The 22,807-nt window shown below is 40.8% G+C and overlaps 1 protein-coding gene across 44 annotated transcripts in view; it reads right to left on the bottom strand.

Moving 5' to 3' along the window:
- Nucleotides 1–22,807, bottom strand: part of rims2a (regulating synaptic membrane exocytosis 2a) — a 725,652-nt gene that overhangs the window by 264,791 nt on the left and 438,054 nt on the right. For 24 of the 44 annotated variants that reach the window (XM_034173773.1, XM_034173774.1, XM_034173776.1 and 21 more), the window contains 4 exons: nucleotides 21,021–21,067; nucleotides 20,686–20,798; nucleotides 13,127–13,174; nucleotides 1,033–1,163 (listed from right to left, as the gene is read on the bottom strand). In XM_034173773.1, coding sequence (XP_034029664.1) covers nucleotides 1,033–1,163; nucleotides 13,127–13,174; nucleotides 20,686–20,798; nucleotides 21,021–21,067 — 339 coding nt within the window. The remainder of the gene's footprint in view (nucleotides 1–1,032; nucleotides 1,164–13,126; nucleotides 13,175–20,685; nucleotides 20,799–21,020; nucleotides 21,068–22,807) is intronic. The other 20 variants (XM_034173780.1, XM_034173800.1, XM_034173766.1 and 17 more) reach the window with 1 other exon arrangement.

Genomic DNA, 22,807 nt, shown 5'->3' with positions numbered 1-22,807 from the left:
TTTTCAAGGAGTAATCAGTAATTGGATTACTTTTTCAAAGTAAATGTGACAACACTGGCTGTAACCTAAGCAGCCGGTCTGCTCTATGTCAGCGTGATGCCGTCAGATCTCAGAAGCTAAGCAGTGCAGTACCTGGTTCGTACTTGGATATGAGACCTCTTTTGAACACCGGTGGCTGTGTGTTTCTCTGGGTTACACTGGAGTTGCGTCCGCAAGGGCATCCGGCGTAAAGCTTGTGCCAAATGCCAATGCGGGGGGCCTGGCTGTATCCGCTGTGGCGACCCCAAACACAACAGGAAAAGCCAAATGGACAACAACAACTGGCTGTAACATAACAAAATATGAAAAAACTGAAGTGCTGTGAATACTTTCCAGATGCACTGTGCTACCCCAGCTAAGGCCACAATCCATTTACAGCTGGGTGGACTGAGAAAATGCAGATTAAGTGTCTTGTCCAAGGACACAGACAGGTAGAATGACGGAGAATTAATCCCAGTCTACAAATTGGCTGTCTCAATTCAAAGGCTGCATCCTTCGAAGGCTGCATGACGGTGTCATTGCATGATATTTTATTTATTTATTTATTTATTTACAAAACAAAATGAATAATAAATAAAAAAAGACAATTTAGGGCTCCACATGTATAATTAGAAATAAGCAATTCTGACAAGTAATATATAAATAATGCCAGATTGTTGAATGCAGCGGTCAGTGTTACTAGGCACCAGGGGAAGGGCTGAGATAAGTGAATGTCACATTTGGAAAATGGGCCATGGGCTAGACCATCTCATTTCAGGTTTGGCCTGCATGGAATCAGAAGCCCATATTTTCGTAAAACACAGCCTTCAAAGGATGTTGCCCCTGAATTGAGACACAGCCATTGGTAGCCCAACTCTTATCCACTGAGCTATCTGCTCTCCAATCGATTAGCGTAGTCTGAAATAGATAGAGTACACTTAAAGATACATGATGGTCTTTCTGAATGTGACAACAAATGAATTAGCAGCCAGTGGTAACTGTTGCTGCTCTTACCTTCTGTCTGGGAGGAAGTAGATTTTGACGTAAGGATTCCTGGGTCGGCCATCTTCTCTGGGTGGCAGGTCTTTGGCACCCAAGATAGTGACAATTAGCTGATGGCCCACTTTGTCGTACCACAGCTTGACCTGTAGGGACAGAGCAGAAGCAGCCCAATCAGAGAGGAACAAAAAAACAAAACAAAACAAACAAAGAAAAAATAAACAAACAAAAAAACAAGTGAGACAAATGCAGGAGAAGACAAGCTCATCCAATCTGTTAACCTTTGAGCAACCACTCAGTTTTACTGTGACAGTCTTCTCATGCATTTTACCCTCCAAGGAAAAACAGAGAATGATGGTAACCTGCTACAATGACGACAGGTCACATGCTTGGCAGGGCAACATATCAGAGCTAAACCTGGACCTCCTACATTAAACAAACTACTAATATATCTGAGTGTGTTATTTAGTGAACATGGTATAATTATGTGATCATGCTGGATACTCAAAAATACATTGTCACACCTTTTTATTTTTTACTTTAATCACAGAGACTTGTTTTCTAAAATAATGTGTTTATGCCTGTCTTATACAGGCATAGTGAAAAAAAACAAACAATGCAAATAGACCAAATGTCATTTAAAGAGAACCGATGTGAAGTTCAACAGCAACATGTGCTAAAGTTAACTGAATATAGTTTATTAAATAATGTCGCCTACCAGCGATGATGTTGCCTCTTTCAGATACCATCAATATGGAGAAATCAATCATGCTGGTCACATTGGAGGGAAGTATGGACGCACATTAATGAAATTTAGAACAGACAACTCCAACGGAAAGAAATAAAGATGAAATGAAAAATCCAAACTTCTAAGCTCTTTAAAATGTCATTAAGAAAAAGGGTCTGTGACACTGGAAACTACCAGCTACACATGCAGCAACACAAGAGAAGACATTCAAGATAACAGACAGCAGGGGCTTATGGGAAAACAAATTGTACCAAGTCATGTGGAAGATGAGCCCACCACTCCACCACACAGTGCAAAATATTGGTGTGTACTTTACTGCACTGGATGTGAGCTGATTAAGCACTGCTGAGGAGGTTTATAATGGAAACACCAGTTTGATAATAACTGCTAATTTGCACGACACTCAAAGCAAACTCTGCTCAAAGACGACATTATAGTGTGACCAACCTACACACATACAGTACAAATCCTATTTATTATTGCTTTAAATTTGTCAGAGCCTTTTAACAAATGTAAAATCGCCATTCTCACTTGCAAGAATACTGTATCCATCCCAGAACCTTTCATTCTGAAACTTTGCCCATAGCTTGGAGAATATTGGAGATATTCAATTACTGTGCTCTGGTCTTGTTTTAAGCCCTGTTATAGTCTATAACTGTGTCAAACCAGCGTGTGAAAATCACAGTTGTCCATAAAGGTGATCCAGTGTGTGATGACAAAACGTGTCAGACTCATACCACATGATGGGTGCAGAAAGAACTGTAGTATACCCATAGTATTTCTGTAGTTTAGTACAAATTTGGCGCTTCCAGGAAATCTCCTGGTCATGTCATGATATATACTACGTATGGCAATGTTAATAGATCTTAATACTCAACAAAAATATAAACGCAACACTTTTGATTTTGCTCCCATTTTGTATGAGATGAACTCAAAGATCTAAAACTTTTTCCACATACACAATATCACCATTTCCCTCAAATATTGTTCACAACCAGACGAAATCTGTGATAGTGGAGCACTTCTCCTTTGCTGAGATAATCCATCCACCTCACAGGTGTGCCATATCAAGATGCTGATTAGACACCATGATTAGTGCACAGGTGTGCCTTAGACTGCCCACAATAAAAGGCCACTCTGAAAGGTGCAGTTTTGTTTTATTGGGGGGGGGGATACCAGTCAGTATCTGGTGTGACCACCATTTGTCTCATGCAGTGCAACACATCTCCTTCGCATCATCCGTGAAGAGAACACCTCTCCAACGTGCCAAACGGCAGCGAATGCGAGCATTTGCCCACTCAAATCGGTTACGACGACGAACTGGAGTCAGGTCAGACCCCGATGAGGACGACGAGCATGCAGATGAGCTTCCCTGAGACAGTTTCTGACAGTTTGTGCAGAAATTCTTTGGTTATGCAAACCGATTGTTCCAGCAGCTGTCCGAGTGGCTGGTCTCAGACGATCTTGGAGGTGAACATGCTGGATGTGGAGGTCCTGGGCTGGTGTGGTTACATGTGGTCTGCGGTTGTGAGACTGGTTGGATGTACTGCCAAATTCTCTGAAACGCCTTTGGAGACGGCTTATGGTAGAGAAATGAACATTCAATACACGAGCAACAGTTCTGGTTGACATTCCTGCTGTCAGCATGCCAATTGCACGCTCCTTCAAATCTTGCGACATCTGTGGCATTGTGCTGTGTGATAAAACTGCACCTTTCAGAGTGGCCTTTTATTGTGAGCAGTCTAAGGCACATCTGTGCACTAATCATGGTGTCTAATCAGCATCTTGATATGGCACACCTGTGAGGTGGGATGGATTATCTCAGCAAAGGAGAAGTGCTCACTATCACAGATTTAGACTGGTTTGTGAACAATATTTGAGAGAAATGGTGATCTTGTGTATGTGGAAAAAGTTTTAGTTCTTTGAGTTCATCTCATACAAAATGGGAGCAAAACCAAAAGTGTTGCGTTTATATTTTTGTTGAGTATAGATCAAAGTATGTCAAAGGTCACAATGGAGAAAAAAGATTTTCATACATGTTGAACATCTGGTCATGGTTAAAACAAGAACAAGGCACAATGGTGGAACACCCACACCCCCGACCCTCTAACATTTTAGAATGTATGGATAAGATTTCAAACCGTGATCTAGTGATCTGTGAAAGTGAGACTGGAACTTTAACCATGGCGGGACTGGAAAAGTCTAAAACAGGGCTCACCCAACCTTAGACCCTCAGAGAGCACCTGCACTGATTATCTTCCAATTCTCCCTGCTCCAACCCTTATTAATTAACTAAATCAACCAATCAATAGTGAGGAAACACCAGACTTGATAAATCAGCAGGTAGACATGGAAAACACACAGAGCAGCCCATCTCCAGGAGCAGGGTTGTGATGTAATCTTGAAGAAATAAAAGAAGAGAAGTTAGTCCTGTACAGTGCACCTGGAAAGTATTCACATCACTTCACTTTTCCCATATTTTGTTTGTTATTGCTATCTTAAAAATTATATACACAATACCCCATAATGGCAACATGAGAAAAAAAATTTTTTGAGATTTTTTTTTGCAAATTTTTCAAAACCAAAAAAAAAAAAAAAAAAAAAACTAAACAAAAAAACTAAGGAATCACATGTACATAAGTATTCCTAGCCTTTGCCATGAAGCTCAGATGCATCCTGTTTCCACTGGTAAGTAGGGATGCACAGATACCACTTTTTCCCAGACCGAGTAAAAGCACGAGTACTTACATTTGGGTACTCATTGATACCAAGTACCAATACGAATACTTAATGATACCATTACAGTTGACTTTGAAAATGTTTTATTCATCTGTTGTTCCTTACTTTTTGACTATAACTGCTACCAATATCATTAGCTTTGTTTTTATTTACAAACATTTCACTTAAATCATGTAACTTCACTTTTTGTCTACAACAAATTGTGCTTTAATATTAACTGTGTGTATCTTAACAAACATGCCATTGTTAGACATCTACAACCCCAATTCCAATGAAGTTCTGATGTTGTGTAAAATGTAAATAAAAACAGAATACAATGATTTGCAAATCCTCTTCATCCTATATTCAATTAAATACACCACAAAGACAAGATATTTAATGTTCAAACTGATAAACTTTATTGTTTTTGTGCAAATATTTGCTCATTTTGAAATGGATGCCTGCAACATGTTTCAAAAAAGCTGGGACAGTGGTATGTTCACCACTGTGTTACATCACCTTTCCTTCTAACAACACTCAATAAGTGTTTGGGAACTGAGGACACTAATTGTTGAAGCTTTGTAGGTGGAATTCTTTCCCATTCTTGCTTGATGTACAACTTCAGTTGTTCAACAGTCCGGGGTCTCCATTGTCGTATTTTGGTATTTTGTGCTTCATAATGCGCCACACATTTTCACTGGGTGACAGGTTTGGACTGCAGGCAGGCCAGTCTAGTACCTGCACGCTTTTACTATGAAGCCACGCTGTTGTAACACGTGCAGAATGTGGCTTGTCATTGTCTTGCTGAAATAAGCAGGGACGTCCCTGAAAAAGACGTTGCTTGGATGATAGCATGTTTTGCTCCAAAACCACGATGTACCTTTCAGCATTGATGGTGCAATCACAGATGTTTAAGCTGCCCATGCCATGGGCATTAACACACCCCCATACCATCACAGATGCTGGCTTTTGAACTTTGTGCTGGGAACAATCTGGATGGACCATGTTTTCCAAAAACAATTTGAAATGTGGACTCATCAGACCACAGCACACTTTTCCACTTTGTGTCTGTCCATTTCAAATGAGCTCAGGCCCAGAGAAGGTGGCGCCATTTATGGATGTTGTTGATGTATGGCTTTCGCTTTGCATGATAGAGCTTTAACTTGCACTTGTAGATGTAGCGACGAACTGTGTTCACTGACAATGGTTTCTGAAGTGTGCCCACACGGTAAGATCCTTTACACAATAATGTTGGTTCTTAATGCAGTGCTGCCTGAGGGATCGAAGGTCACGGGTTCTCTGAATCTTCTTCTGAATCTTCTGACTGTAGATGATGGAATCCTTACATTCCTTGCAATTGAATGTTGAGAAACATTGTTCTTAAACTGTTGGACTATTTTTTCACACAGTTGTTCACAAAGTGGTGATCCTCGCCCCATCTTTGCTTGTGAATGGTTGAGCCTTTTGGGGACGCTCCTTTATACCAATCATTACATTCACCTGTTTCCAATTAACCTGGTCACCTGTGAAAAGTTCCAAACAGGTGTTCTTTGAGCATTCATCAACTTTCCCAGTCTTTTGTTGCCCCGTCCCAACTTTTTTGAAATGTGTTGCAGGCATCCATTTCAAAATGAGCAAATATTTGCACAAAAACAAAAAAGTCTATCAGTTTGAACATTAAATATTTTGTCTTTGTGGTGTATTCAATTGAATATAGGTTGAAGAGGATTTGCAAATCATTGTGTTCTGTTTTTATTTATATTTCACACAACATCCCAACTTCATTGGAATTGGGGCTGTACATTGTTTATAAATGTAACTATTAAATTCTTTCTAACATTTAAATTATTTCTCAACATTTTAATTGTTAAAATTATTATTATTATTATAGTAGTAGTCATAGTATGAAAAATTGTCTTCAAACGTGGACCTTTAATCTCGGGATGTTGAGGGGGAAGAATGCCCCACCCCTTCCGTCTGGATTTGCCCCTGGACGGCCGTCTGAGCAGGAGGAGCTTGACAACGTGTATTTATGGAAAAAGCACAACCAGATTGAAAGATAACAAAATTTTTTATGTTTTTCAGCATTTTTTTTTAATGTCATGTCATCCTCAGAAAGAGACTTTGGGTGGAAAAAAACAAGTGTTAGCATTTGTTAATGCATGCTGATCAGCTGTTTTTAGTGAGGACCCACACGGAGCACCACAGAGTTTTAAAGAAAAAAAAAGTGTAAAAATGTCTTTGTAAAGCTTAATGCAGGTGTGTTGCCGTCACTGCGCTGCAGAAAACAAATGAAAAGCTCACAGCATCAAATGGCAAAGCTTCTGGGGAAAACCTGGTCTTGTTAGGAGAGACGGCATCCATCCCACTTTGGATGGAGCAGCTCTCATTTCTAGAAATCTGGCCAATTTTCTTAAATCCTCCAAACCGTGACTATCCAGGGTTGGGACCAGGAAGCAGAGTTGTAGTCTTACACACCTCTCTGCAGCTTCTCTCCCCCTGCCATCCCCTCATTACCCCATCCCCGTAGAGACGGTGCCTGCTCCCAGACCACCAATAACCAGTAAAAATCTATTTAAGCATAAAAATTCAAAAAGAAAAAATAATATAGCACCTTCAACTGCACCACAGACTAAAACAGTTAAATGTGGTCTATTAAACATTAGGTCTCTCTCTACTAAGTCCCTGTTGGTAAATGATATAATAATTGATCAACATATTGATTTATTCTGCCTTACAGAAACCTGGTTACAGCAGGATGAATATGTTAGTTTAAATGAGTCAACACCCCCGAGTCACACTAACTGTCAGAATGCTCGTAGCACGGGCCGAGGCGGAGGATTAGCAGCAATCTTCCATTCCAGCTTATTAATTAATCAAAAACCCAGACAGAGCTTTAATTCATTTGAAAGCTTGACTCTTAGTCTTGTCCATCCAAATTGGAAGTCCCAAAAACCAGTTTTATTTGTTATTATCTATCGTCCACCTGGTCGTTACTGTGAGTTTCTCTGTGAATTTTCAGACCTTTTGTCTGACTTAGTGCTTAGCTCAGATAAGATAATTATAGTGGGCGATTTTAACATCCACACAGATGCTGAGAATGACAGCCTCAACACTGCATTGAATCTATTATTAGACTCTATTGGCTTTGCTCAAAATGTAAATGAGTCCACCCACCACTTTAATCATATCTTAGATCTTGTTCTGACTTATGGTATGGAAATAGAAGACTTAACAGTATTCCCTAAAAACTCCCTTCTGTCTGATCATTTCTTAATAACATTTACATTTACTCCGATGGACTACCCAGCAGTGGGGAATAAGTTTCATTACACGAGAAGTCTTTCAGAAAGCGCTGTAACTAGGTTTAAGGATATGATTCCTTCTTTATGTTCTCTAATGCCATATACCAACACAGTGCAGAGTAGCTACCTAAACTCTGTAAGTGAGATAGAGTATCTCGTCAATAGTTTTACATCCTCATTGAAGACAACTTTGGATGCTGTAGCTCCTCTGAAAAAGAGAGCTTTAAATCAGAAGTGCCTGACTCCGTGGTATAACTCACAAACTCGCAGCTTAAAGCAGATAACCCGTAAGTTGGAGAGGAAATGGCATCTCACTAATTTAGAAGATCTTCATTTAGCCTGGAAAAAGAGTCTGTTGCTCTATAAGAAAGCAATCCGTAAAGCTAGGACATCTTTCTACTCATCACTAATTGAAGAAAATAAGAACAACCCCAGGTTTCTTTTCAGCACTGTAGCCAGGCTGACAAAGAGTCAGAGCTCTATTGAGCTGAGTATTCCATTAACTTTAACTAGTAATGACTTCATGACTTTCTTTGCTAACAGAATTTTAACTATTAGAGAAAAAATTACTCATAACCATCCCAAAGACGTATCGTTATCTTTGGCTGCTTTCAGTGATGCCGGTATTTGGTTAGACTCTTTCTCTCAGATTGTTCTGTCTGAGTTATTTTCATTAGTTACTTCATCCAAACCATCAACATGTCTATTAGACCCCATTCCTACCAGGCTGCTCAAGGAAGCCCTACCATTATTTAATGCTTCGATCTTAAATATGATCAATCTATCTTTATTAGTTGGCTATGTACCACAGGCTTTTAAGGTGGCAGTAATTAAACCATTACTTAAAAAGCCATCACTTGACCCAGCTATCTTAGCTAATTATAGGCCAATCTCCAACCTTCCTTTTCTCTCAAAAATTCTTGAAAGGGTAGTTGTAAAACAGCTAACTGATCATCTGCAGAGGAATGGTCTATTTGAAGAGTTTCAGTCAGGTTTTAGAATTCATCATAGTACAGAAACAGCATTAGTGAAGGTTACAAATGATCTTCTTATGGCCTCAGACAGTGGACTCATCTCTGTGCTTGTTCTGTTAGACCTCAGTGCTGCTTTTGATACTGTTGACCATAAAATTTTATTACAGAGATTAGAGCATGCCATAGGTATTAAAGGCACTGCGCTGCGGTGGTTTGAATCATATTTGTCTAATAGATTACAATTTGTTCATGTAAATGGGGAATCTTCTTCACAGACTAAGGTTAATTATGGAGTTCCACAAGGTTCTGTGCTAGGACCAATTTTATTCACTTTATACATGCTTCCCTTAGGCAGTATTATTAGACAGTATTGCTTAAATTTTCATTGTTACGCAGATGATACCCAGCTTTATCTATCCATGAAGCCAGAGGACACACACCAATTAGCTAAACTGCAGGATTGTCTTACAGACATAAAGACATGGATGACCTCTAATTTCCTGCTTTTAAACTCAGATAAAACTGAAGTTATTGTACTTGGCCCCACAAATCTTAGAAACATGGTGTCTAACCAGATCCTTACTCTGGATGGCATTACCCTGACCTCTAGTAATACTGTGAGAAATCTTGGAGTCATTTTTGATCAGGATATGTCATTCAAAGCGCATATTAAACAAATATGTAGGACTGCTTTTTTGCATTTACGCAATATCTCTAAAATTAGAAAGGTCTTGTCTCAGAGTGATGCTGAAAAACTAATTCATGCATTTATTTCCTCTAGGCTGGACTATTGTAATTCATTATTATCAGGTTGTCCTAAAAGTTCCCTGAAAAGCCTTCAGTTAATTCAAAATGCTGCAGCTAGAGTACTAACGGGGACTAGAAGGAGAGAGCATATCTCACCCATATTGGCCTCTCTTCATTGGCTTCCTGTTAATTATAGAATAGAATTTAAAATTCTTCTTCTTACTTATAAGGTTTTGAAAAATCAGGTCCCATCTTATCTTAGGGACCTCGTAGTACCATATCACCCCAATAGAGCGCTTCGCTCTCAGACTGCAGGCTTACTTGTAGTTCCTAGGGTTTGTAAGAGTAGAATGGGAGGCAGAGCCTTCAGCTTTCAGGTTCCTCTCCTGTGGAACCAGCTCCCAATTCAGATCAGGGAGACAGACACCCTCTCTACTTTTAAGATTAGGCTTAAAACTTTCCTTTTTGCTAAAGCTTATAGTTAGGGCTGGATCAGGTGACCCTGAACCATCCCTTAGTTATGCTGCTATAGACGTAGACTGCTGGAGGGTTCCCATGATGCACTGTTTCTTTCTCTTTTTGCTCTGTATGCACCACTCTGCATTTAATCATTAGTGATCGATCTCTGCTCCCCTCCACAGCATGTCTTTTTCCTGGTTCTCTCCCTCAGCCCCAACCAGTCCCAGCAGAAGACTGCCCCTCCCTGAGCCTGGTTCTGCTGAAGGTTTCTTCCTGTTAAAAGGGAGTTTTTCCTTCCCGCTGTAGCCAAGTGCTTGCTCACAGGGGGTCGTTTTGACCGTTGGGGTTTTACATAATTATTGTATGGCCTTGCCTTACAATATAAAGCGCCTTGGGGCAACTGTTTGTTGTGATTTGGCGCTATATAAAAAAAAATTGATTGATTGATTGATTGATTGATCAAATGCTTCGTGGGTGAAGTGGGCATTTCAGTCAAACCGCGACCTCCGCCTGCTCACAGGCTGCATTGAGAGGATGACATCATGCTGCTGTTAAGGGGTATCGGATGTCTAGTATCGGAGCAGTTTTATGATTACAAGTACAAGTAAATACATACAGGATTGGGACGATACCCGATACTGGTATTGGCATCAGTGCATCCCTATTGATAAGCCATGAGATGTTTCTACAGCTTAACTGAAGTCCACTTGGGGTAAATTCAGTTGATTGGACATGATTTGGAAAGGCACACACCTGGCTATAAGGTCCTACAGTTGACAGTGCATGTCAGAGCATAAACCAAGAATGAAGTCAAAGGAATTGTCTGTAGACCTCTGAGACTGGATTGTCTCAAGGCACAAATTTGGGCACAGAAACATTTCGGCTGCTTTGAAAGCCCCAATGAGCACAGTGGCCTCCATCATCCGTAAATAGAAGAAGGACTCCACCAGGACTCTTCCTGGAGCTGGCCACCCTTCTAAACTGAGCCGTCAGGGGAAAAGGGCCTTGGTCAGGGAGGTGACCAAGAACCCAATGGTCACTCTGTCAGAGCTCCAGCATTCCTTTGTGGAAAGAGGAGAACCTTCCAGAAGGACAACCATCTCTGCAGCAATCCACCAATCAGGCCTGTATGGTAGAGTGGCCAGACGGAAGCCACTCCTTAGTTAAAGGCACATTGCAGCCTGCCTGTAGTTTGCCAAAAGGCACCTGAAGGACTCTCAGACTATAAGAAACAAAATTCTCTGGTCGGATAAGACAAAGACTGAACTCTTTGATGTGAATTCCAGGCATCATGTTTGGTGGACACCATCCCTACAGTGAAGCATGGTGGTGACAGCATCATGCTGTGGGAATGTTTTTCAGCAACAGGAACTGGGAGACTAGTCAGGATTGAGGGAAAGATGAATGCATCCTGGATGAAAACCTGCTAGTTCATCATTCAGCAGGACAATGACCCTAAACACACAGCCCAAATGTCAAAGGAGTGGCTTCAGGACAACTCTGTTAATGTGCTTGAGTGGCCCAGCCAGAATCCAGACCTGAATCCGATTGAACATCTCTGGAGAGATCTGAAAATGTCTGTGAACCGACGCTCCACATCCAACCTGATGGAACTTGAGAGGTGCTGCAAAGAGGAATGGACAAAACTGTCCAAAGATAGGTGGACCAAGCTTGTGGCATCATATTCAAGAAGACTTTCAGGCTGTAATCAACAAAGTAGTGAACAAGGGGTGTGAATACTTATATACATGTAATTTACTGGTCCATTTTTAATAAATTTGCAAAAATTAAAAAAAAAACTTTTTTCATGTTGTCATTATGGGGTGTTGTGAGTAGAATTTTGAGGGAAAAATTTATTTACTCCATTTTGGAATAAGCTTGTAACATAACAAAATGTGGAAAACGTGATGGGCTGTGAATACTTTGTGGATGCGCTGTACAGGCTCTTGAGGTCCATTGCTGCCCATGCTTATCCCCAGACACTGCAGTGTGAAGTAGATAAAATTCAATGACTCCTCCTGATTGAAATGCCACTCAAGATCAGTACCCATTTACAGGTGGGTGGACTTAGACAATGTCGATGAAGTGTCCTGTCCAAGACAGCCTGAGTACAGAATCAAACCCAGGTTGACTTTTTTATAGTCCAACTTCTTATCCCATTGAGCTACCTGCTATCAACAGGTCCAGTTAAATCAGTGTTGCAGAAAGGTGAAGAATGTGACATTGTGGTATATTTGTCTACGATAAGTCATCCTCAAAACACTGCCAAAACAGACAGAAATGAGAGCTATCTGTGCCATTCTTACCACTAGTATCATTATGGTAAAGGTCCCTATGGAAATAAAAACCAGCTGGATAAATTGAGGAACCAACGCAAAAGGGAATGCTTCGCAAAACCTTTTTGCAGGCACACTAACAGCATCAGTGAGGCCATTATCCAGAGTTCCAAGCAAATACAATGATTGTCAATCTACAACAATTCTGAAGATTAACAAAAAAGTCATCTGCAGTTTGAAAATAAGAAGACAGTAGATAAAATAACAACCTCACAGTCACAGCAAACCTTCCGAGCATTATTTGGTGTGATGTTTGAGAGGTACAATTTGCTTATCTGTTTTATCTGAGCAGGAAAATGCAATTTGATATCTAAAACAGGACAGTGAACTTGGGATCTTTTCATTACAACATGAAATGCCAACCATGTCATCACATGACTTACTGTGGATGCAGGTATGGTTGAATCATGCTTTCATGTCACAGTGAAGGAGAAAACAACCAAAGTCCACTGTCCTGGGTTTGCAGAGACACCCTCCTGCATTGCTGAAGTTAGCTTCCAAAATTTAAAAGGAAAATTAGGATTTCGAGATCAAATTAGGCAATGGAAGAGTGTCTCTTAAAAATTAGTTGAGCATGCAGTACCTAAGGGTTTAATGATGCAAATGGCTTAAAATGAGTTGTAATTATGTTAATCATAACAGCAATATCAACAAAAATTAAACTGTATTAAATAACAGAATGCACGGCACTGAGAGGGAAACTTGAAGCTGCCATTTCCCCGGGAATGCATTTTCCCAAGTATGGCAACAGAAAAAAGGCCAGTCAACAATCAATGAGCAAAGACCAAATAGAGATTGTGCCCTTCAGACAGGGCCCATTACCTGGACCCTAGGGGCAAAAGGCGTTGTTCTTCTACTAAGGCTTTGGCTCTGGATAAGCAAAAATTAAAGAGCAAAGGGGGAAAAGAAAAAAAAATGCAATAAAACCAAAAACTGCACAAACACAACAAAACCTCACAAATACACAACAACATACATTTGGAAATGGGAGATTTATTGCAGCGATTCAGGATCCTTCTTTTATTTGTAGCTTTGTGAAGCCACTCTTCTTCTTTGTTTCTTATCAAAGTACTAAGTCCGTCTTGTATCGTTGTGCAGAGATTTTTTAAAAAATAAATTATCAATATCTCATGATTATATCTTTCTTCTCTGAACCGTTTCTTATTCATTGTGTGGGAGTGAGATTGGCAACTGTTTCAGAATCAGAATCAGAATCAGAATAGCCTTTATTCGCCACGGATGTACAAGAATACAAGGAATCTGACTCCGGTTTGAACTGTACTGTCTCTGTATGAGCATGTATAAATACACATTAAATACTGACTAATTCACAGTAAAATGTGCAATAAAATGTGTGCAAAGGAGAAAGAGACAAACAGATTGAAGTTGTACATGAGGTATATGAACTGGTGAGTTTTTTGGCAGGTTAAATTGTTCATCAGTGTGATGGTCTGTGGAAAGAAACTGTTCCTGTGTCTGGTTGTTTTGACGTACAGAGCTCTGTAACGTAGACCAGAGGGGAGGAGTTTAAACAGTGTGTGTCCAGGGTGTGAGGGGTCTGCAGAGATGCTACCAGCTCACTTCCTGGTCCTGGACCGGTGTAAGTCCTGGATGGAGGGCAGACTGGCTCCAATGATTTTTTCTGCAGACATGACAGTTCGTTGAAGTCTGTGCCTGTCATGTTTTGATTCAGAGGGAAACCAAACAGAAATGGAGATGCACAGGACAGATTGATGATGGATGGTTGATGAGGATGAGCAGATTTCTGGGCAGATTGAAGTTCCTGACGCTGCTGTGCCTTTTTCCTGATGGAGTCTATGTGGGAGGGTCCACTTCAGGTCTTGGTAGAGTGGTTGATTCCAGAACTGTAAAGGTCCACAATAGACCTACAAAATCATAGAGCCTGGAACGACGAGTGGGCTCAAAACCAGCTCCAGGGTTGTTCTGACCACACCAGAGGACCAACTCTTCCACCTCCTGTCTGTATGCAGCCTCATCACCATCCTGGATGAAACCAATGATGGTGGTGTCGTTCGCAAACTTCAGGAGTTTAATAGACAGGTTCCGTGAGGTGCAGTCGTTTGTACAGAGTGTTTGCTCAGTGTTTTAATTTATTTTTTAAGCTCCTTCATGAAAGTGGATGTGGTATTTGAGCTACAAAGTGTGACAGCTTATTTCAGACTGGCTCAGTGGGTGTGGTTGCATTAAGTCTGTTTTATGCTTTTTGAGCTTTGTCTGTGGAGACATACATGGGTGATTTAAATGTCTGGAAGAGTGCCATGTACAAAAAACACAGCCTGGTCCACTGGCTGTGTGCAGCAGTTTCAGATTCATCATCCTGACTCCACAGACTCACAACTCACATGATGCACATATGTACGTTGGATGCATGAACAAATGTATTTACAGTAATTGTCTCATGTGGCTTGATGCCAACATTGGCTGCGCACAGTCCTGGGCACAACAAATACTAGCAAGCTGCATATACCCATAATTCATAACTGCAGTGCATCGGTCCAGCCAATCAAGATCCAGGCTGCTTGTAGGACTGCCCACTTCATACAGTTATGTATTTATTCATCCTTTTGGAGGATCAAACATGAATTAAGCCTAAATAAAAAAAATAAATGCATAAATTCATGTGTAAAAGAATAAATAATATATGTATAAATACATAGATTAAAATATAAATAAATGTATAAATACATATAAAAGTATAAATAAATCTCTAAATATACAGTAGTATTCAGAATGATAGTAGTGCTATGTGACTCAAACGATTAATCCAGGTTTTGAGTATATTTATTATTGTTACATGGGAAACAAGGTACCAGTAGATTCAGTAGATTCTCACAAATCCAACAAGACCAAGCATTCATGATATGCACACTCTTAAGGCTATGAAATTGGGCTATTAGTAAAAAAAAAAAAAAAAGTAGAAAAGGGGGTGTTCACAATAATAGTAGTGTGGCATTCAGTCAGTGAGTTTGTCAGTTTTGTGGAACAAACAGGTGTGAATCAGGTGTCCCCTATGTAAGGATGAAGCCAGCACCTGTTGAACATGCTTTTCTCTTTGAAAGCCTGAGGAAAATGGGACGTTCAAGACATTGTTCAGAAGAACAGCGTAGTTTGATTAAAATGTTGATTGGAGAGGGGAAAACTTATACGCAGGTGCAAAAAATTATAGGCTGTTAATCTACAATGATCTCCAATGCTTTAAAATGGACAAAAAACCAGAGACGCGTGGAAGAAAACGGAAAACAACCATCAAAATGGACAGAAGAATAACCAGAATGGCAAAGGCTCACCCATTGATCAGCTCCAGGATGATCAAAGAAAGTCAGAGTTACCTGTTAAGTGCTGTGACAGTTAGAAGATGCCTGTGTGAAGTAGAGAAGCTTGAATCTTTGACTGGACTGGGTTGCTTGACGTGAGGACGTTTCGCTTCAAATCACAGAAGCTTCCTCAGCTAAAATTCTTGCTCTGGTAGTCTGACTTCTGTCTTGACTCTTGTAGAGAAGAATAAACCAGAAGCCAACAAAAGCTGGAGTTTTTAACCTAACCAGACCCCTCCTACCGAGAGGCCGACTGCTATAGGCTAGTGACTAAACAATAGCTCTAATTAGTACCTATTGTGCTCTAGTTAGCACCCTCCTAATGATGGGATGGAAGCCTCCCCTGATGGCTCCCTTGACGACTCTCCTGATGACGTGAATGACTCATTACCATGAACAAAAGACTGAAACTGCTTTGACCTGAGTACCCAATAAGAACAACAACTTGTATGGAAAGCCCTTATAGTATGTGGTGGGTACCCATGATGGTCCCTGGACAAAGTGCAGAAGTCCCAGAAAACAAAGAGACCAGTTAGACAGGAGACGGAGACAAGAAGAAGAGGAGTGTCTCTCCCTTATTTAGCAGGAGTAAGGGAAAAACTACAGAGGATCTTCAGACAGCACAAAATCCCAGTTTACTTTAAACCAGTTAACACCTTGAGACAGAAATTAGTTCACCCTAAGGACAGGATCCCTAGTTACAAACAGAGCAATGTAGTGTATTATATCAGATGTCAGGAAAACTGTAATGAACACTACATAGGTGAGACTAAGCAACCTTTAAACAAGAGGCTATACCAGCACCGCAGAGAGGTCGCCAGTGGACCTCAGTCTGCAGTTCATCTCCACCTAAAAGACACTAACCACACGTTTGAGGACAAGGAATTTAAAATCTTAGCCAGAGAGAAGAAATGGTTTGAGAGAGGTGTCAAGGAAGCATTCTTTGTAAAACAGCTGAAACGCAGCATTAATCGGGGGGCGGGTCTCAGACACACTTTGTCCCCTGTTTACAATGCGGTACTCAGGTCAGAGCAGTTTCAGTCTTTTGTTCATGGTAATGAGTCATTCACGTCATCAGGAGAGTCATCAAGGGAGCCATCAGGGGAGGCTTCCATCCCATCATTAGGAGAGTGCTAACTAGAGCACAATAGGTGCTCATTAGAGCTATTGTTTAGTCACTAGCCTATAGCAGTCAGCCTCTCGGTAGGAGGGGTCTGGTTAGGTTAAAAACTCCAGCTTTTGTTGGGTTCTGGTTTATTCTTCTCTACAAGAGTCAAGACAGAAGTCAGACTACCAGAGCAAGAATTTTAGCTGAGGAAGCTTCTGTGATTTGAAGCGAAACGTCCTCACGTCAAGCAACCCAGTCCAGTCAAAGATTCAAGCTTCTCTACAATGGAAACCACCTGGACAACTGAGAGCCTACATGCCTGTGTGAAGCGAATTTATTTGCAAGAATCCCCCGCAAAGTCCCTCTGTTAAATAAAAGACGTGCAGAAGAGGTTACAATTTGCCAAAGAACACATCAACTGGCCTAAAGAGAAATGGAGGAATATTTTGTGGACTGATGAGAGTAAAATTGTTCTTTTTGGATCCAAGGGCCGCAGACAGTTTGTGAGACGACCTCCAAACTGAATTCAAGCCACAGTTCACAGTGTAGACAGTGAAGCATGGTGGTCCAAGCATCATGATATGGGCATGTTTCTCCTACGTTGGTGTTGGGCCTATATATCGCATACCAGGTATCATGGATCAGTCTAGACATGTCAAAATACTTGAAGAGGTCATGTTGCCTTATGGTGAAGAGGACATGCCCTTGAAATGGGTGTTTCAACAAGACAATGACCCCAAGCACACAAATAAACAAGCAAAATCTTGGTTCCAAACCAACAAAATTAATGTCTCGCAGATGTGAAGAAATCATAACAAAACTGTGGTTATATAACTAAATACTAGTTTCAATTTCAATTTATTTTCATTTATATAGCGCCAAATCACAACAGCGTTGCCTCCAAGCACTTCACACAGGTAAGGTCTAACCTTACCAACCCCCAGAGCAACAGTGGTAAGGAAAAACTCCCTCTGAGGAAGAAACCTCAAGCAGACCAGACTCAAAGGGGTGACCCTCTGCTTGGGCCATGCTACAAACATAAATTACAGAACAATTCACAGAACAATTCACGGATGAATATACAAGAAATGCTATTGGAGGACAGGAGGATCGCCAACACGAATACAACTCCCATCTCTGGATGGAGCTGCACCTTAAACAGAGAGAAAAAACAGAATCAGGCATCAGAAAGACAAAAAAATACTGTATAATTTGCCAGCACTAAACAACAAGAAAAACAGAGAAATACTAAGGTGATCGCCTGCCACTAGCCCTAATCTTCACTAAAAGACCCAGAATTTAGGTAAAGTTGAGGCCGCGGCCCGCTCCAATTACTAATAAATGAATTAAAAGAGTAAAAAGCGTAAAATAAAACTCTACCAGTATGCTAGCCATATGAAAGGGAAAATAAGTGCATCTTAAGTCTGGACTTGAAAGTCTCCACAGAATCTGACTGTTTTATTGACGGCGGGAGATCATTCCACAGAACAGGGGCATGATAAGAGAAAGCTCTGTGACCCGCAGACTTCTTATTCACCTTAGGGACACAAAGTAGTCCTGCACCTTGAGAACGTAAAGCCCGGGCCGGTACGTAAGGTTTAATTAGGTCAGCTAGGTAGGGAGGTGCCAGTCCATGAATAATTTTATAGGTTAGTAGCAGAACCTTAACATCTGATCTCACTGGCACAGGAAGCCAGTGAAGGGATGCCAAAATGGGTGTAATGTGGTCGAGCTTTCTGCTTTGTGTCAAAAGTCTGGCTGCAGCATTTTGAACCAATTTGAGACCCTTAATGCTAGACTGCAGTAAACCAGAAAATAGAACACTGCAGTAGTCCAATCTAGAAGAGATAAGTGCATGGATCAGGGTCTCAGCATCAGCCATAGACAGGATGGGACGAATCTTCGCTATATTTCGCAGGTGGAAGAAAGCAGTCCTAGTAATATTTCTAACGTGGAGGCCAAAGGACAACGAAGGATCAAAAATTACCCCAAGGTTCCTCACTTTGTCAGTGTGATGTATGACACACGAGCCGAGGCGGAGCGTTAACTGGTCAAATTGATGCAGATGTCTCACTGAACCAAGAACCATCATTTCAGACTTATCAGAGTTTAAAAGTAGGAAGTTTCTAGACATCCAACTTCTCACTGCTGCAAGGCAATCTTGTAAGGATTTTATGTGAACAAGACTACCAGCAGTTATCGGCATGTATAATTGAGTATCATCTGCATAGCAGTGAAAGGTAATCCCAAAACGCCGCAATATGTGCCCAAGGGGTGCTATATAAAGGGAGAAAAGCAGGGGGCCTAAGGCGGACCCCTGTGGAACCTCAAATTTCATGTCACTAAGGTTAGAGGTAGTGTTACTGTACAAAACACAGTGAGAACGACTGGTCAAGTATGACGTTAGCCATGCAGGGCACTCCCAGTAATCCCAAAATGATTTTGTCAGCCTATCAAGTAGAATATGATGATCCACGGTATCAAATGCAGCACTGAGATCTAACAGCAACAGAACCATAGTGGTGTCCGAATCAGAAGCAGAAGATCATTAACCACTTTAGTGAGAGCCGTCTCTGTGGAATGATATTTTCTAAAAGCAGACTGCAGTGGCTCAAAGAGATTATTCTCAGTAAAATAGTCTACGAGCTGCTGTGACACCACTTTTTCCAGAATTTTAGAGAAAAATTATAGATTTGATATCAGCCGATAGTTTGTCAATACACTAGGGTCAATATTAGGTTTCTTAAGTAATGGTTTAATCACTGCAGATTTGAAACATTTAGGAACAGATCCAGAAGTTAAAGACAGATTAATAATTTCCAGCACAGTCGGCCCAAGAGTGGGCCACAGGTCCTTAAACAGTTTTGTTGGTGGTGAATCACTAGTTTAGTGATTCACAGGATTGCTAAAAAAAAAGCAGTTTGAACATACTTGTAATAGTTTTGAGTTGTGAACACCCCCTTTTCTACTTTTTTTTTTTTAGTAATAGCCCAATTTCATAGCCTTAAGAATGTGCATATCATGAATGCTTGGTCTTGTTGGATTTGTGAGAATCTACTGAATCTACTGGTACCTTGATTCCCATGTAACAATAACAAATATACTCAAAACCTGGATTAATCTTTTTAGTCACATAGCACTACTATTATTCTGAACACTACTGTATAAGTACATGTACTAAAGCATAAATAAATGTCTATGTGTATAAATATATGAATTAAAATATGAATAAATATATAAATACATGTATTAACGTATAAATAAATGTCTCAATGTATAAATACATGTATTATTAAAAAGAACAATATACATTTATATATTTATACATTTCTGTACTTATGTGCACTTACGTTTGGTCGTCCATCAGGAATCACTGGACTTGGGGTTGCAAAAATGACACCAACAATTACTTGTAGTTGGTACTAAATTTCTAAATTTTTGGGCTTTTATTCACATAGGTGCCTGACACATTGCTGCACGTTTGTCAAGTGACATCTCCAAAAGCGAACATGGTCATTAAATCATCAAGCCCATTGTTTCCTCAGAGATACTGACAAAATTATTATTTTTTAAATAAATAAATAATGTCATCCATGCCTAAGCTAATTTCCTCTTGGATACCAAATGTGGGACTTAAGTTATGTCTCATTTAAATGTAGCCTGTCAGCCATTTATCCCAAGAGGGTTTTTCTACTCGACATTGAACACAACACACACAGTAACCTGATCTACAGTCCTGTGCTGGTTTGGTAAAAGGCCAACTGAGCTGTCTGAGGGAAAGAAGCTTCAACTCTGCTTTGAACTGAGTGTTAACATGTTTGATGTGTGGAACACGTGCACAATATGACTGATCTCACGTCACCTTCTTAACACATTTTACATGTATGACAGAGTGACAGTCGATGTACATTATGTAGCGCCATGACGAGGTCACTTACTGAGAGTTGTCCTGACAGGTACTGCGGGGCGTCCCTCAGCATGCTGGGACTCATGGGCGATGTGACGGATATGGACGGGCGATCCATCTTCTGAGACTCAAAAGAACTTGAACCTGACAAGATACATGACACAATCAGATGTTTTTCAGAGAGTCTCTTATTTCTCCATGTGCATTTTGTAACATAAGTGAAGAAAGTTGGAGTGAGACGAAGAAATGCTGTTTCACATTTTCTTATCTTGATGATTCTGGGTTGAAGTTTATTTATTTATTCATTCATTTATTTTTTACTAAAATAGCAAACTAAAATATGATGAAGATCTTGAAGAAGCTCACTTGATTCCAGTTGTGCATGTGTGCTGTCTGGTATCCGTGGAATATCTCTGAAAGCAAATAGAGAGAGAGAGATCGTGAGACAGAAGAAAAGGTGGGGATGTGGAGGATCAATGTGAGCTAACCCTGAATGTACATGATGACTGTAAGCGCTGCAATAGTTGTCATCCATGCAGCAGCACAAAGCAGGTAAAATGTAGAACTGACAAAGCAAAGGTGCTGCTGTTTTTGCCCTGACAGGTTCTCCTTTTTTTAAGCAGTCAGCAGAGAACTGGTCACGGAGAAGAGAACAAAAGCAAAACGGGCAGAATTTCATGCTACCACATGGCACTATTAGCCATATATAACGCCTAAATAGATCCTTGTCATTTGATTGATGGTTTGTGTGCAGTGATGGGCACAGATAACCAAAAAATTAACCTGAAAAGTTATCTTTGATAAAGATAAACCGATAAACCACACAAAAATGTATCGGAAGATACAGATAACCGATAAATTCCAGTATTGTCTCTGGTACATTTGCAACTACTAACAAGCTGAATTTGAGTTTTAATTTCGCTTTTGGAAGCATCAAAAGAGACAACAGAGCCAAACAATAAGCCCACACTTGTATGTTTGAACATCCTGCCCCCTGCTGGAAGCTCTTGTTTACTACACAGATTCTAGCACAGAAGCACCCTGAGAGCAGCCACAAAGCCAGCTCTCTACCAATCACACCGCTCCGGTCAGGCGGAGGACTTGGAAAATAAAGTCATGCTGTCATGGATAATAGAGGAAATTGGATTTTGCCTCTACTGGTGGTTGGCTCTCACTGCGGTATTGTATCACTTCCTGTTCCGGAGCACAGCGGTGTTTTTCTGTATCTGTTAGCTGTTTAATCTGCGCAGTTAGATTGATCTAGTTATCTAGATTACGATTTGTTTCCCAGTGTAATCTTTACGTGCCTTAACTAAAGCACTCCTTCTGCTGAATCACCTCTAAATTATTTACACATTATTCACTTTGCGTGTTTTTAGGAATCCGCTAGCTTAGTGTAGCTACTAGCTCTTAGCCGATTTAGCATGGCGGCTTCTCCTGTCTCTCCCGCACTTTTCTGCTCTGGGTGTGAAATGTTTAGTTATTCCTCGGCCTCCTTTAGCAGTAACGGTACTTGTAATAAGTGTAGCTTATTCGTAGCTTTGGAGGCCAGGCTGGGCGAATTGGAGACTCGGCTCCGCACCGTGGAAAATTCTACAGCTAGCCAGGCCCCTGTAGTCGGTGCGGACCAAGGTAGCTTAGCCGCCGTTAGTTACCCCCTGGCAGATCCCGAGCAGCCGGGAAAGCAGGCTGACTGGGTGACTGTGAGGAGGAAGCGTAGCCCTAAACAGAAGCCCCGTGTACACCGCCAACCCGTTCACATCTCTAACCGTTTTTCCCCACTCGACGACACACCCGCCGAGGATCAAACTCTGGTTATTGGCGACTCTGTTTTGCGAAATGTGAAGTTAGCGACACCAGCAACCATAATCAATTGTCTTCCGGGGGCCAGAGCAGGCGACATTGAAGGAAATTTGAAACTGCTGGCTAAGGCTAAGCGTAAATTTGGTAAGATTGTAATTCACGTCGGCAGTAATGACACCCGGTTACGCCAATCGGAGGTCACTAAAATTAACATTAAACCGGTGTGTAACTTTGCAAAAACAATGTCGGACTCTGTAGTTTTCTCTGGGCCCCTCCCCAATCAGACCGGGAGTGACATGTTTAGCCGCATGTTCTCCTTGAATTGCTGGCTGTCTGAGTGGTGTCCAAAA

This window comes from Thalassophryne amazonica, chromosome 7 (assembly GCF_902500255.1).
Source record: "Thalassophryne amazonica chromosome 7, fThaAma1.1, whole genome shotgun sequence".
NCBI lineage: Eukaryota > Metazoa > Chordata > Actinopteri > Batrachoidiformes > Batrachoididae > Thalassophryne > Thalassophryne amazonica.
Note: the sequence above shows the minus strand (reverse complement) of the source record. Positions and strands in the feature narration are given on the sequence as shown.